Source organism: Cryptomeria japonica, chromosome 1 (assembly GCF_030272615.1).
Source record: "Cryptomeria japonica chromosome 1, Sugi_1.0, whole genome shotgun sequence".
Taxonomy (NCBI): Eukaryota; Viridiplantae; Streptophyta; class Pinopsida; order Cupressales; family Cupressaceae; genus Cryptomeria; species Cryptomeria japonica.
In genome coordinates this window covers 640087255-640102756 of record NC_081405.1, presented here as the reverse complement: position 1 = coordinate 640102756, position 15502 = coordinate 640087255, and the positions used below count along the sequence as shown (strand labels likewise).

General features: G+C 36.2%; 2 protein-coding genes across 2 annotated transcripts in view; one reads left to right on the top strand and one right to left on the bottom strand.

Moving 5' to 3' along the window:
• Positions 1-375: 375 nt before the first annotated feature.
• LOC131042437 (putative 4-hydroxy-4-methyl-2-oxoglutarate aldolase 2) overlaps positions 376-15502 on the bottom strand; it is a 36291-nt gene continuing 21164 nt past the window's right edge. The window contains exon 2 of the mRNA XM_057975707.2: positions 376-1176. Within this exon, the coding sequence (XP_057831690.1) occupies positions 655-1155 (501 nt within the window). The 5' untranslated portion in view covers positions 1156-1176 and the 3' untranslated portion in view covers positions 376-654. The remainder of the gene's footprint in view (positions 1177-15502) is intronic.
• LOC131858221 (uncharacterized) lies at positions 2788-3228 on the top strand. The gene has a single exon (XM_059211390.1). The coding sequence runs from the start codon at positions 2788-2790 to the stop codon at positions 3226-3228; it is 441 nt and encodes a 146-aa protein (XP_059067373.1).

Below are 15502 nucleotides of genomic sequence, written 5' to 3'. Positions count from 1 at the left end.
CTTTTTTTAAAACCAGTATCATCTATTGATATCAGATTGTGATCAAAGTACAAATAAAATTTTCAAATTACCTGCTTATTCAAATCTGATCGAAATTTAACAGGAACAAGTCCCAATCTTTGATGCATTATTTAACACATGCCCTTTATGTTATGAGTCGCCTTATTATTGAGTGATGATTTGAACTAGAGTTGCTCCCTCTAAAAACACTTTTTTTTTAAACCAGTACACATCACAATCCTTTAAACAATATACTTCTATTTTTTTTAGTTGCTCTATCTACAAACACTTTTTTTAAAACCAGTACATCACAATCCTTTAAACAATATACTTACATGATAAATCCATGACATTGTAATAGTGTTTCTTTGGGGCTTAGAAAAACGAACTTTCAGATTTATACTCAACATACTGTTTTAAAATATCTAAGGAATTTCAATCTTAAACAAAGCTCGCTGGATGTTGATTGCAGAAAACAAGTACACGAAAAAATATAGTATGCAAGAATATAAGGAGATTTAAAACACTTGACTTCAGCACTGCAATCACAAGCAAGGTAAAAGTGTACTGAAATTAATGAAGTCTTAGATTCTAAGAACCTATAAATTAGGACAATCAAATCTAATTGGAATTGCCCTACCCACTTACAAGGAATTATATGATTAATTCACTTTGTGAAACAAGAATACCATCACTATCTGCATAGCACCACTCCCCTTTGACAATGCGCGTGCCACCAATATAAATGGGCACATTTTTTTCACCCACTCCTTTCTTGTTGGCTTTCAGTGGATTAGATGCCAGAGCTCTCACCCCAATGTCACACCTGTTTATTTCATCAACATCTCGTATGCAACCATTCACAATTATTCCAGACCACCCATTGTTTTGTGCTGAAACAACAATATTACCCCCCAGTATGGCACATCGGAGACTTCCTCCTCCATCAACAACCAAAACTCTTCCATTACCTCTCTCCTCCAGAAATTCTCGCAGGAGGACATTGTCCTCAAAGACCTTGAGTGTCACAATAGGTCCTGAAAAGGCTCGGCGACCACCATATATCTGGAAACTTGGCTGTAAGACACGGAGATCACCACTCTCCACAAGAGCAGGGTATGTGTCACAAATTTCAGTAGTTGCTAATACTGCCATGAAAGCTTATTTGTTACCAACCTGCATGTAACATAGAGTTTAACATTGCAGTTAGTTTAAGTTAATTCAATTTCTGTGAAACAGGGGACCAAGGTTGATAATTACTGAAATTTACCCGCACCAGAAATATCACAAAAACAAAACTATTAAATGGCCATCTAGAAAGATCTGATAGCTAGAACAAAAGTAAAATATAAGCGAACAAAAAGTCTGACCAATAGAAAACCATTATAAAGGATGATGGTCAATTTAGTTGTAATCTTCTAATGGATTATATATCTTGCATACAGAATGCAGGGAGATGATCCAACTTCAAATGTCTATTGTAAACATCCCCAAGGTATAAAAGGTGCATTAGGGAAAAATATTTTGAGAAATGTGATTTACAGATATTCTCAATAGTATAGAACTAAAGGGGAAACAGGGAACCCAAGGAGGAAATCGTCCAGATTGTAATTGGTAGGAAAGCTATGTGCTTCAAACCAAGCATGAAAAATAACTTGTTTAGTAGCAGATGCATCTAGATGCGAAGATGATTTTGTGATGATAAAGAAAATCCTAAAGGAAGATTTCAGTATCTCTATAACCTCCTACTAGAGAACCTTTTGTTCCAATATTCATGATAATTGTTAACCCATATCAGCCAATAAGGCCATATTCCTGTATGACTCATAAGTGAGAGCAATGCCTAATAATTCAGCACCGTCCATCACAAACAAAAAAGTTGGAAAAAAGAAAATAATCCCAAAAACTATCAAATGAGTGAATCACCTGCGTGCTTGGAGGAATACGAAGAAAGCCCACTGATGGATCCATCAATTAAGACTTTAAATGTGGACTGAAAATCACCTCTAATATTATGCATATTTATGTAATGAACAAACATGTGGATTGCAATTAATAAATTCCTATTCCCTTTGGTATCAGCAACACCAAATATAGACTGCTTTAGTTTTTATATTCTGCATGATTGTAAAGCAAGAAAGTCGTCCTTTTTTTAAGAATTTAGAACGATCCATCTGTTTATTTCAGAAAATGTTACATGAAGATAATACTTGCGTGCTATGAAAGGTATGTGTGGTATCAGAATCTAAAAGACAGATTTAACTAAAGAATTTCTGATGCAAAAATGTACTGTCAATACACAAATGCTTGCTTTCAAGTTCATTGAAATTTTATAAAACAAAGCTGATCTAAATATAATTTTTGCTCAGACAAAATAATATAAATCTCTTGTACTGGTACTGGTACTGGTATGGCTATTTTTTCAAAATAGGAAACGGGGGTACTTGGAGACACCAATGTTTTTTTATAATATAATTTAATAATTTATAGAAAATCTGAAAATATGATGACATTGAACTTTCAAAACAAGAATTAACATTAACTACGAAATTTAGGTACATAAATATTAAATCACCTATTGTTCCTCAGATCACCTGTGGACAGTATTATGATTAAACAGCAAGGTTGCCGGATGATTAATATTAATATAAAATAAGCATGCTTGATGATTAATAATTTAATACTTAATAATAATAATATTATAATACATATACCCATTAATGGGTCCCTGAGGGTTAATCCCACATTAGAAAAAGAGGAGGTTATATGGGAGCTGCCTAGCAAGGAATGGATAAAAATAAACTTCGATGGGCATCTAGAGGAAACCCGGGAACCTCAGGTGTGGGGGTAGTGGTGAGAAATGACAAAGGGTCCATCATCTTCAAAGGAGCCCGTCGTCTGCAGGATGGAACAAACAACGAAGCAGAGGCTTGGGCGGCACTCCTGGCAACTGAGTTGGCCTTAAACATGAAAGTCCAACAGTTGCATCTGGAAGGAGACTCCCAAGTGGTCATCAATGCAATCACTAAGGGCAATACTCCATCATGGAAATTATCTCGTTGGGTGGCGATCATCCGAGAGAAACTCAATCTTTTTGAGGAATTTCGAGTATCCCACATCAGGGGAGGTGCAAATGCAGTGGCAGATCTACTCTCCAACATTGGATGCGACATGACTAGCCAAATGGCCAAGTGGTGGAAGGGAGATGGAGTATGGAAGTGGTCTTAAATGCAGTCCTAGAAGCACGAAATAAACAACATGCACGCAAGGAAGCACGAAATGACAAGTACATCTTTGCAGACTTTGTAATTAAAGTGGTAGTTGCTGAGGCGGATAGTACCTGTTAGAGATGATGGCGGAGTGCAGCAAATCTGCTGTGAAATTTCATTCCTTTTATGTCATCGCGCTTGCATTTATGACCTGTCTCAAACGACGACGGAGGACGGCGGAGGAATTTAATTCCTTTGGTTTGTGAGTTGGTTATTGAGTTTGTATTTAGTTTGATTGATAAATGGTATCATGTCCTTTGCATTGTAGAGGCTGGAGTTAATAATTTGTGCAGGTCTAATGGAAGCAAACTTCACTTTGCGAACTGAGAAGAAATTGGTACCATTCATGGGGATAGTATCGGAGAAGAGAATGCAGGGGCTATTCAGGTACAAAGAGGAGAAATTGTGGAGTGTTGCACGCCTGATGCTAGGAGAGGAGGTGTCGCTCATCCATTTTTGCTATCGGACGAACATGGAGGTGCATTCCCTGATTTTGGCATGGGCATGCGAGTTCGAGCCGGAGGTGGAGAAAATCATGCTCACTTTGACAAAATTGATAGATGGGGAGTACCTAATCAACCTCCACTCCATTCTGGAATGGGTAGTGCCTCAGACAGGCATTCGCATTAGGGAGGGAGACGATAAGGAGGAGCTATTGTCATTTGTTCGAGGTCCGGAAAACCACATTAAGGAACAATGTTGTGAGCGAGCTCGCATTGGTTGGGAAGCCATGAAGCTCTGTGTAAAACTCATGAGGACAGATGAAGTATTGAAGGCTCTAAAGGTGGTGGCGCGAATGGAAGTCGAGAGAGATCTGCGAGATAGATTCGAGGAAGGGCAGGCGGTCCAATTGTTAGCAAGTCTGGAAGGAGACCCCGATTTTGGATGCTTGGAATGCATCCCGAAGATGAAGAGTGAAGCTGCAAAGGGAAAAGCTTTCGTTGATATCGCGGACGAGGAGAAGGTGAACCAGAGCGATAGCGAGTGAGTGGCCATGGGGCCATTGTTTTTGTTTACATTTTCTTCCACTATACTGTTTTGAAAAGACTTTTTAGGCATGTGTGTAATATTTTGGTGCATAGATGCACAGAACTAGTTTCCTTTCCTTGTTTTAGTTTCGAATGTTTTCAAAGTAGGGCAGGATTGTGAATATTTTGGGCCGATGTTTATATCTTTAGTGTGGCCTTGGATGGTTGTATACTTTTTTCTGAATCAATATACTACAAAATTACCGATCAAAAAAAAAATATTATAATACATATTTAATTTTAATATGTATTATAAATTTATAATATTATTATTATTAGGTATTAACTATTAAATTATTAATCAATAATAATCGTGCATGCTTCAGGATATAATACAATGTTTACTATTTAAAATTTAGTGTTACAAACTTACGTAGAATGATTCAAAAAAAAATTAAAATGCATCTCTAAAAATAAAAAAATGAAATGGAAATTGCGGAGAAAAAAATGGAAGCAAATCAAAATCGGAAATATCCTTTTTTGGCGGAGAAAAAAATGGAAGTCGTGTAACCCTTCGTGCAGCTTAGAACAAGTTAAAAACTCTTCACGCGGCTTAAAAATGGCTTCAAATGTCTCTGCGTGGCTGCAAACAGGCCCGAAAACTCTAAAAAAAAATCCACGTATGATCCAGACGTTTTTTAACTAGAAAAACCCTTCACGCGACTTCCGAAATGGCTCAGTTTTACCGCCAAAAGTGTTTTTACACCCTAAAAAGTCGCATTTTTTGCATTGATGGCTTTTTCCAGCCAAGAGATGTCGGGATACCTCATTCCATCTCCCGCCCACAACTCCCAAACGAACCAAAGAATCCACAGGCACCTCCGGTACTGGATATGCGAACCAATACCAAAGACACATACCAGGGGGTAGGGGAGACGTTTCCCTGCAAACTTGTGTAATTCGATTCTAAATACAATGTCTGCTCAGACAAATAAATATAAATTGCCAATATTGAAAGAGCCACAGTATTCAGAACTCACTAAGATATTACATTTCAGAATTTAAGCTCACTGACTCTCATAACAATATCTCTTGGCAAAACTTATGCATTTATACTGAATAATCACCAAATTTCTCTCCAAAGGAGATTTCACAAACTTGCTCAGATGTAGACTCCATCATGAATCCACCCCTTTTGAAGAACCAGGTTTTCATCCAGCTCTCCTATCAACTCCTAAACGTTTTCGTCTCCAGAAATCATAAACAGTTTATCAAATCCAAAAGCATGTCTACTTCCTACCCCTAGTCTCCTTATAAAGAACTCCAGGAAGCTTCTAGAATATTAGGCCAACCACATTTGGAGAACTTTATTTAATAAAGTGACTTTATGATATTATTTTATTGTTTATTTAAATAAATTAATTAATAGTAAGTCATCATTGGATATTTTATTTATTTTTGACAACTTAATAAAAATCAATTTAATTAATTGTCACCTTTCAAATGAGGGACATTACAAACTTGGATGCATCTATTGTAGAGCTTGCCATAGTCAATATAGATGATGGTGAGTCTCTTAAACCTGATGTACCTAGTAGGAGTGGCACTCCGTTTTCTTGTGATTCAAATGATGTTGAACCAAGCAATGGCTTCAATCTAAATGCTTTCGATGAAGATTACAGACCAATATACAATATTATTGTATTATTTTGAAATTTTGTAATTTTGTAATTGTAATGATTTTCATTTATAATCACAACTCTGGAGTCCTAGACATATATGACCCATGACATAATATTGAAAGTTTGAACTATCAATTGACAATAATACTATCTTTATCACTATCATTCTAGGTTACCAGGTTCGGGCCCCTAGACCCCCGGTACTGGTCCGGGGTTCTGGTCTGGTCCACCTGTGATCCGGACAAGGTCTGTATTCACAGACCTGATTTGGACCAGGTCGAACCCAAGAAGACCCAGGTCGAACCCAGGGGTCTGATAGCCCAGAAATGGTTTGTGTTTTTGCAAAATTTAATTTTTTTTGAATTCCACCACATAAAAAATTAAAATATAACCCTAAAAGTGAGTTTTAAAACATTAACTTGCCTCATTTCACACAAGAAACATGACTACAAGCAAGGGGAAACGAAGATGTGGGAGATATAACCAGAGCATACTGATTTGGATGCTTTCACTTCTCAGCGTATTGCATTTGATGACTCAGATAGTGAGCAAACTTAAAGTGCAAGTGCAAGTGTCAGTGACATTGGCATTGGCATTGATTCATCTAATGTCAATGTCAATGATCAGGAGGAGGAGAATGAGGATGATGAATTAGAGAATCCATTTGATGATCAAACTTTAAATTGTTGAAAGTTAAAACAATGATACTTGAATATTTTATCATTTTGATATTAAACTTGATGTATATGATGTTGTTATGGTATGATCATGATGCTGTGATTACAAGTTTATGTTGGTTTTGTTGTTTATATGATGCTATGTGACATGCTAATCTTAATTCATGCTTATAGGCTGCATATATATATATATATATATATATATATATATATGTTTTTGTACTAACGAACCCAAACCCCTTTTCAAAATTTTGTCGTACGGGTTCTTCGAACCCGAACCGGCAACCTAGCTATCATTGATCAATGATGAAGTATCATACCATCAAAAATTCAGATGTCATTATTACTATAAAATTTATATGATACGTCAATTTTTTTTCAATTTTGTATATTTTTCAATTTTTTTGCATATGTATATAATCATACCCAAGAAAAAAATTCTTGCCCCAACATACCAAAATCCTATACCCTTACCCAACCCCATACCAAAATTGTCAACTTAGATGAAAATGAAAACAAAGTTGTAGAAAACTTGCATCAAAGACCCCACCAATGTAAACACAGTCGGGAATAAATTTTGGACATCTTCAAAGAGACTCTCAATAGAAGGAGATACAATTAGCTTTAGACAGTGATGATGGGCGCAAGCCCATGCATCCATCTTATGATCATGATGCTGGACTTCTTCAGTAGCAAACCTGTGTTCCTAGAGATGTCAATCTTCAAGGATCCATTATGGTCAAGGGGAATAAAGCATCTTATTCAGGACACCCTTGACTATAAAAGATACATACAGACTTGAAATTGCTATTAGTTTGTGCATAGATGAGGAGATAAACAATCAATCCACTTGAGAAATGTTTTAGGGTCAATGCGTGAAAAATAATATCATCAACCAACAAGATTGTCATATATCTTCATAGAATCTAAGAGTGCAAGTGGGATGTGACTTCTATTGACTTCTCGGTGGGACACATTTGATGTAACAGTGTCATGTTGCACATGGTTCTAAGGAAGATAAAGCAAATGACTCGTCATTTGCTTCGAGATTCTAGACCAACAATGTGTACAACCACAAATCTTAAATTCTTAATTTCAACATGTCTTAATCATACATGGCAAATAGAGTGAATGAACCAAGTGTTCGAGGTTACTGTTTTAATATTAGATTGTTTAAAATGTATATTGTATGGGAATCTTCCAGACAATCTTGCATAAAACATTATAATCAATCTTTCAATTCTCACAGCATAGCCCATTAACACTGTCATTGGGTACTTGCGATTCATATCCTTCAATAATAACTATGACATTTTCTTTGGCAATGCATCTTACAAGACAATGCATGGAAAACCTTGTAAGGAACCCTTGTGCTGGAACTAATTTGAGGACCGTGCGACTATTAAGTTGTATGTGGTGAGAGATGGAGCATGTAGCAAACCAAGGTAGCATACTTTAGCCTAGTGAAGTACATAAGAGGCAAAGCAGCATGAGAAATTATCAAAGAGATTGTTGTGTGGCACAATGTTCTGAGGAAGATCATTTCACAGATATGTCCTTTGTAGCTTCTAGAAAAACTTTCAAAGTTTCAACAATAATGCATACAAAGCTTAATTTCAGCACAACTTATCATCCATTGAAGATACAGCATATGAACCAGGAACTTAAAGAATATGTTGCCTATGCAAGGCATGCTGATGCATCAACAATATCATTGAAACTCGCTTGCTATTGGTGCACTTTTCCTACAACAATAGCTATTAATTTCTTGAGTGGTGCAGCTAATACATTGCAAACCTTGCTAGATGTCCTTTGAGCTAGAGTTGATTGAAGGGCAATTGGACAGTACATGGTGAGAGATGTAGCACATGGCAAAGATCCAGTAAAGACAAAAAGAGGCTTAGGATAGACAAAAAAAAATTGTGTTGATTCTCATAGGTCTATTGAACTGAAAATTTTGGTCTTCTTCACAGTCAATTGATTTGTTCTTCTCCATTTCAGTCAAGGAATACTAGTCAAGGAGTTCCTTCATGAAAATAAATTGGTTTTCATCAGTTTCGGAGCATCAAGGACTTGTATGTAGGGTGGTTAAAGACTTAGGATGATCGAGTGCACTCTAGGGAAGAAGACAGCATGTGTGCAGGCCTCAAGACTTAGCAATTTTCCAAATTAACAAGTTCATGGATATCAGCAGATTACAAACACATGTTCACCCTGGCAAACTCATAAAAACCATTGCAGCAAACAGTCACACCCCGGCTAACTCATCAGAAGCAACAAACTATTTCTATGAACAACCAGTAAATTCATCACTGTGCATGAAAAACTTAGAATATGAAGGGTTTTGTCTGTTCATTTCATCCTCCAAGAATCGTTTTGCATGTCCACATTCTTGGTAAATGTCAGGAGGTTATTAAACCAGTTTTGAAGACTGCACACAGATTGGCACTCATGTTTACCTCTTGGGGCATGTGGGATTGCATTCATTGTTTGGCTTGGAGCAAGGTTTTCAAACAGAACAACAGATTAATGTATGTTCACAATCTTGAAACTTCTCATTGAGTTTTTTAAAGTCACGTTCACAGCTCAATATGTTGTTCTTGACTGTTACATAGTGGACTTGAGTATTTGCTCTTCAAACTAGAGTTTTCTCTCCATATAGGGTTTTTGCAGGTCAATAATTTATCTCAATCATTGTCATGTGATCTCTTGCTGTTGTCTTATGTTTTCCATTGGTTGGTGATGATATTTAGATGTAAATGAATAATTGTTACATGGTTTTAGTACAGTTTATACTTTGGCTTGTTTGAGGCGGTCATTGAGTAGTCACATAGCAAGATCTGTAATTGGTGAGCTAATCAGGAGTATCTTGGTCAGTTTATGCACCCGATTGGTATCAGAGAAGGTTTGAAACACATGTAACTTGAAATTTACAGAGATTTGTTGAGTTTCAAATATTGTACTTACAATAAGCCCAAAATTGTTACCTAGAAGTGGTATCAAGCACAAACAAGGATGACACATGAATCTAACAGAGAGGGATGCAGCTGAGGAGAGATTTCAGAAATTAGAAACTGATATTACCATGATTTATTGTCACATGGAAACAATGGACATGTTTGGCAATGTTTTCCTCGCTATTATTCAAAAAATAGGTAAACAGCAGAGCCAGGGAGAACTTACGTACATGGCAAAACATCAAACAGTGGCAACAATTGTCCAATCAAAGCTGAGATAAAGATTGAAATACAACCTTTTGATGAAGAGATGAATATGGTGAAGTTATACCAATGAATCTCACAAATGGAGATCAACGTCAGCTTGCATAATTTGAATCCCCACCAGCAAATCTATTTTTCCCATTTGAAACAATTTAGCCATGCTTTGACGTGGCATGAGACATATGATACTATATTGCAAATAAAAAGAGCTCCTCCAATTTTGGAATGGGAAGACTTCAAAGACTTGTCAAAAAAAAAAATTTACCCAATTTACTATGACAGATAGAACAATCCAATTGTATTTCTTTCATCAATGACAAGGGCAAAATGTCCAAACCTATGCAAGTGAGCTCTGGCAAACAACAATGCAGATTGGACAGGATGTGGTGGACAAAGATGTGCTCATGAAGTACATCAGAGGATTGTTTGGGCATCTTTAAAGGGCTCCTGTCATGGTTAAACCTCAAAATCTTGATGAGGCTAACGAGCAGACTCATTATTTGAAGATGACTACAAAGAAATCTGACTCATATAAGGACAAGCATAAAGGTAAAAGGGGCAGCAAAGTAAGGATTTCAATAAGAGTAAAACCAAGTGGAAGGCTAGAAAACCACTAACGCCACTATGAAGGACGGCAATAAGGGCAAAGAAAAAAGATATTGCAAACAATGTGACAAGGAGTGTCAAAACAAAGAGGCCTGTTATAAGTTGAACATAGAGCTACATTCCTTCAAAAAGTTAAATAAGGACAAGAATGTCACTACTACTCACTGAATGATAGAGATTGAATGCGTGTTGGACATTGATGACAGTGCAATTGTGCAATTAAGGATGACACTTAAGCTCGGGACAAGGCTAATAAGGTAGCTCATGTCTGAGCACAGCTCAAAGGTAGAAAAGTAGGTGCAGTCTTTCATACTCGCTCTCATGCAGGCCTGATTTCACAAAGTTTGGTGTAAGAGATCGGGTTGCAATCAAAGAAACACTCAAGACCATATTATTTGGGTTGTCACAAACAAGGTGTAGAAATTTCAGTCAAGACACAATGCATAGACTTAAAGGATGAGGTAACCATAGATGGCGTTCCTTTGGATGTTTGTGATATAGTGTTTAGAAATTCCTCTCTCTATAAATGGTATGCAATCTTCTATGGAAGGTTGAATAAGTACCATTTAAGAATAGAGATGATGATAAAATTATTAAAGAAAATCCAAAGTGTCAATGGTAGTACTGCCAAAACAAGGCGTAGACGATTGCAACCCGATTCATCTAGGGCAAACCCATCAATACACAACAACAGTTTTAAATATTTTTTAGCTTTTTTAAGGAATTGACCAAGCAAAGGCAAGTAAGCTTCCAGATCCAGAACTGGATGCATCCCTTCCACTACAACCAATTTTGATCGATCAACCAGCATCTCTTTCACCTGACTCCCCAATCAACTAGATCAAGGGTAATCGTTCAGTTAGCAGACCTCATCCTCCCACCCTAGTGGAAAGAATTATAAGGTGTCTTTTTTAAAAAATACCCAAATTTGATTAGGTGCGATCCTCAACCCTAAGGTGACTTCTAAAACACATGAAACACCATAAACAAGTTCATTTTACTTCATTTCTTTTGCAAACTAAAAAATGTCATTCCAAGAGGCTGAATATTCATTTTTGCTTGTTAGATCAACAAAGGGAATTCAAAATTTGATCTTTGAAGGTTCTACAACAATTGCATTTTCCTATGGATTTGCAAGTGTTCATTGGCTGCCAAGAAGATCATTGAAGGATATTTTTGCAAAGAGGCAAGTTTTTCAAAAAAATTCCTCCATTTTTGTTTTACAAACATGAAACAAATTCTTTGCTTTGTTTATCTATATTTTTTCCATTAGTCTATGAATGTATCAAAGATTCAAAAGAGCTAGGTTTTATAAATCTATTCTTTGGATTCATTAGTTTTTGATGTGTCTACAATTTTTTTTGCCATAGGAATCACAATGACAACTAATTCTAGCTCCATAGCTCAACCTAAATTCAAAGAAGATCCAAATTCTTCTCTGAAAATATGTTGATATGATACAACCGGTTCCAAATAGTGGAGGTTACATTTGGATTTGCAATGGATGTGACACTAGATATTCTAGCTAATATAGTTGGGTGAAAGCCCATTAGTGTGAAATACCTAAGGCATCAAACCTTACCCTGGAAAGAATGATGTACAAGTGCCATCAGAGACAATGATAGGATATATAATGGAGCAAGAACATGTAGATGAATGAGCAAATCGTAAACCAAGATACCCCTTAATAAAAAAAGATCAAAGGGAATGCAGCCCTCAATACTCTCATCTAATCCCAATGTTCTAGTAGAAAACCACCTATTTTTGACCACTTCTCATCTTCAACGTGAACCCACTACAAACAAAAGACCAAAGGGGCCTTTGGAAACTGCATTTCCAAATGATAGTTGAAACATTGCCCTCTAACACATAGCAAGATGTATTTATGCAAATGGTTTGGCTCTCAATGTGGTTCGCTCACCGTATTGGCAAGAGATGGTGAAAAACATTAATGAGGCTCCAAAAGGGTACAAGGGCTTGGGTTATGAGAAGTTGTGCGACACCTTATTGAAAAAAGAGGTCAAGATCGTTAAAGATTCATTGCAGCCCATAAGGGGTTCATGGGTTGAGATAAATGTGTCCATTGTTTCAGATGGGTGGAAAGATGCAAAAAAACGGCACTTGATCAATTTGGTACTAGTGTCTCCTAAAGAGGCAATGATTTTGAGAGTCATGGATTGTGAGGAGTAGGTGAAAGATGGCCAATTTATTGCTGGCATTCTCATTGCAGTCATTGAAGAAGTGGGAACCAGTAATATTGTTCAATTCATAACGGGCAACACAAAGAATTGTAGAGCTACTAGGCCATTGGTTGAGGAATGATACATATCTTTTGCACACCTTATGCGGTCCACTCTCCAAATCTTATGCTACAAAAGATTAAGAATAAAATTGATTGGACCAAAGAGTTGTATGCAGGGGTTGAGAACATCCAAAAGTTCATCACCAACCGCCACATGTCTAAAGGCATTTTTAGATTGTTTTCAAAATTGGAGCTATTGAATGTCAGTGAAGATTTATTAAATTTTACATTTTCATAATTTGATTATGTATTTTAATTCTTCTTTAAAGTTTGTTTTTAATTTTTATTTTTTTTAATAGATTGCAAAGACCCCTTTCATCTCTAACACAATCATCTTGAGACAACTTGTGAAAGTTAGAGAGGCACTTTCTAGCATGGTGATTAGCCAAAATCAATCCATATGGAGGTAAAGCAACTCTAATAGTGCAACAAAAATTAAGCAAATGATATTAGATAACTCATGGTGGGAATGTGTGGACTATCTCCTTAGTTTCATCGAATCCATTTTGAGCATGGTTCAGTAAACTTACATGGACAAGCCTTGCATGGGAAGATATATGATGGGCATAGATGGAATACTCGCAGAGTACTCCACGAGTTTTGAAAAACTCGCAAGTTTTTTTGCTCTACAAGTATTTATGACTTTAACTCACAGAGTTTTTGGGAAAAACTCTTAGTCACTCTCATTCTCTTCATTAGAATATATACATGAATTATAACATTTAAGTATAAGAAAGACATATTGAAATGTCACTTATACTTTAAGTTATATTTCATGTATATATTGGCAGGATGTTTGAGAGTGGTTTCAGATCTGTAGGAGTTCTATTGCAAATTCTAGGTTTTAGAAGATCTTTTAAATTTTCAGACTTAATCAAATTTCAGTAACCAGTAGGCTCCTATCAACATAAGTCACATTTCAATGTCTTTTTCCTTTCTTATACTTTAAGTTTTATTTCATGTATATATTGGCAGGATATTTGAGAGTGGTTTCAGATCTGTAGGAGTTATAATGCAAATTCTAGGTTTTAGAAGATCTTTTAATTTTCAGACAGTCAAATTTCAGTAATCAATAGGCTCCTATCAGCATTCCATCGCTCTCTCTACCTCACTCACTTTATATACCCCGAATTCTAGACCTATCTATCTTCCTATCACTCTTCCTCCATCTCCTCTCTCTACCACTCTCTATCTCACTCTCTCCTCTCTCCCCCAAGATCTAGACCTATCTCTCTACCTCTCTCTCTCACCCTCAGACCCCTACAAGGGGTGCTACGCTCAACCTCATTTTGGCGAGGTGGAAGAGGCACATCGGACTCCTAGGACTAGACCCTCCAGTTCTATCTCTCCCCTATTTTTCACTAGAGCTAAGAAGAGGAAGATGTAAAATGTTTTGATGTAGTATTTACTTTTAGTTTTAGAAAAACAATTTGCTATTTCATTTTGTTTCAATCTGTCAACCACCAGCATTCCATAAGAGGATGCCATTTTGTACCCAATTTGCGTTTAAATCAATCAAATATATCTAGACTCAGCTTGTTTCTTTTGTGTTCTCATTTACTGACTCATTGGATGCATCTCCTCACTAAATTTTGCAAAAAAATGCATTTCTAATTAAATTTGAGCAATGTTTTAAGTTGCCGAGTTTTTGCCGAGTATTGGCCGAGTTTTTCCCGAGTTTTTTTTAGGCCTTGGCAAGTTTTTGCTTTTGGCGAGTAGTTCAACTATGATGATGGGATCAACTCAATGATTGAGAAGATGAAGAGCATCATAAATGTGAAAGAATAAGTCCTCGAAGGGACTTCTTCAAAAAGGTGACCACAATTGTTGAAAACAATGGAACAAACTAGCCAACCTATTACATCTTCTTCCCTTTGCATCGACTCCAAAATACTACAGTAATGAGATTCTTTCTATGTCAAAAAGGGTTGCCCCATATAGATTTTGAAGTGGCTAAAGGGTACAAGGTAGCAATCTATAGACTCTTCCCTAAAACTCAATTGCGAGATATCGTCACAAATGAGTTCATTGATTTGGTGCACTCAAAGTATTATGGCTCTTCATGATAGGTTTAAGAAGGATAATCATAGTTGGTGGTACTTCCATGGCCAACAATTCCAACACCTACAACCCCTCGCAATAGAAGTTATATCACAAGTTCAATAAATTTTAAATTTTTCATCTTTAAAGTTTCGAATTTCAATTTTCAATTTAATTTATAGTTTTTACTGTTTTTTAATTTTATTTTTATAATGTATAACTTAATTGTTTACATTGAGTTTGTCTTTATAGGTTGCTAGTTCATCTACATCTAAGAGGAATTGGAGCACATATTCATTCATCCACTCAATAAAGTGCGTCAGATTGCACTCAAAAAGAGCGAAGAACTTAGTATATGTGCATTCCAATTTGTATCTCCTTACACAAACAACATGACTACAAGGGGGCATAAAGTTGTGAGATATAGAACTAGAGGACACTAACTTAATTACTTCCACTTCCCAACATATTGCATTTGAGGAGTCCAAAAGCCAACACACTTTTAGTACAAGTGGCAATGGCACTAGCACTACTTGTGATTCATCAAATATTCCTACATCATCTAATGTCAATGATAATAAAGATGATGATATTGATGATTTAGAAAATCCCTTTCATAATTAAAAGTTAAAAACTAATTGTTAAACTTGATATTATTGTTTTAATATTGAACTTGAAGTTTGAATGATGAATAATTATCATGCATATTTTAAATGACATTCAAGTTTATGGTGGTT

What these genes read in the sequence shown, in the direction of transcription:
- LOC131858221 (XM_059211390.1), top strand. Translation starts at nt 2,788, where the DNA reads ATGGATAAAAATAAACTTCGATGGGCATCTAGAGGAAACCCGGGAACC.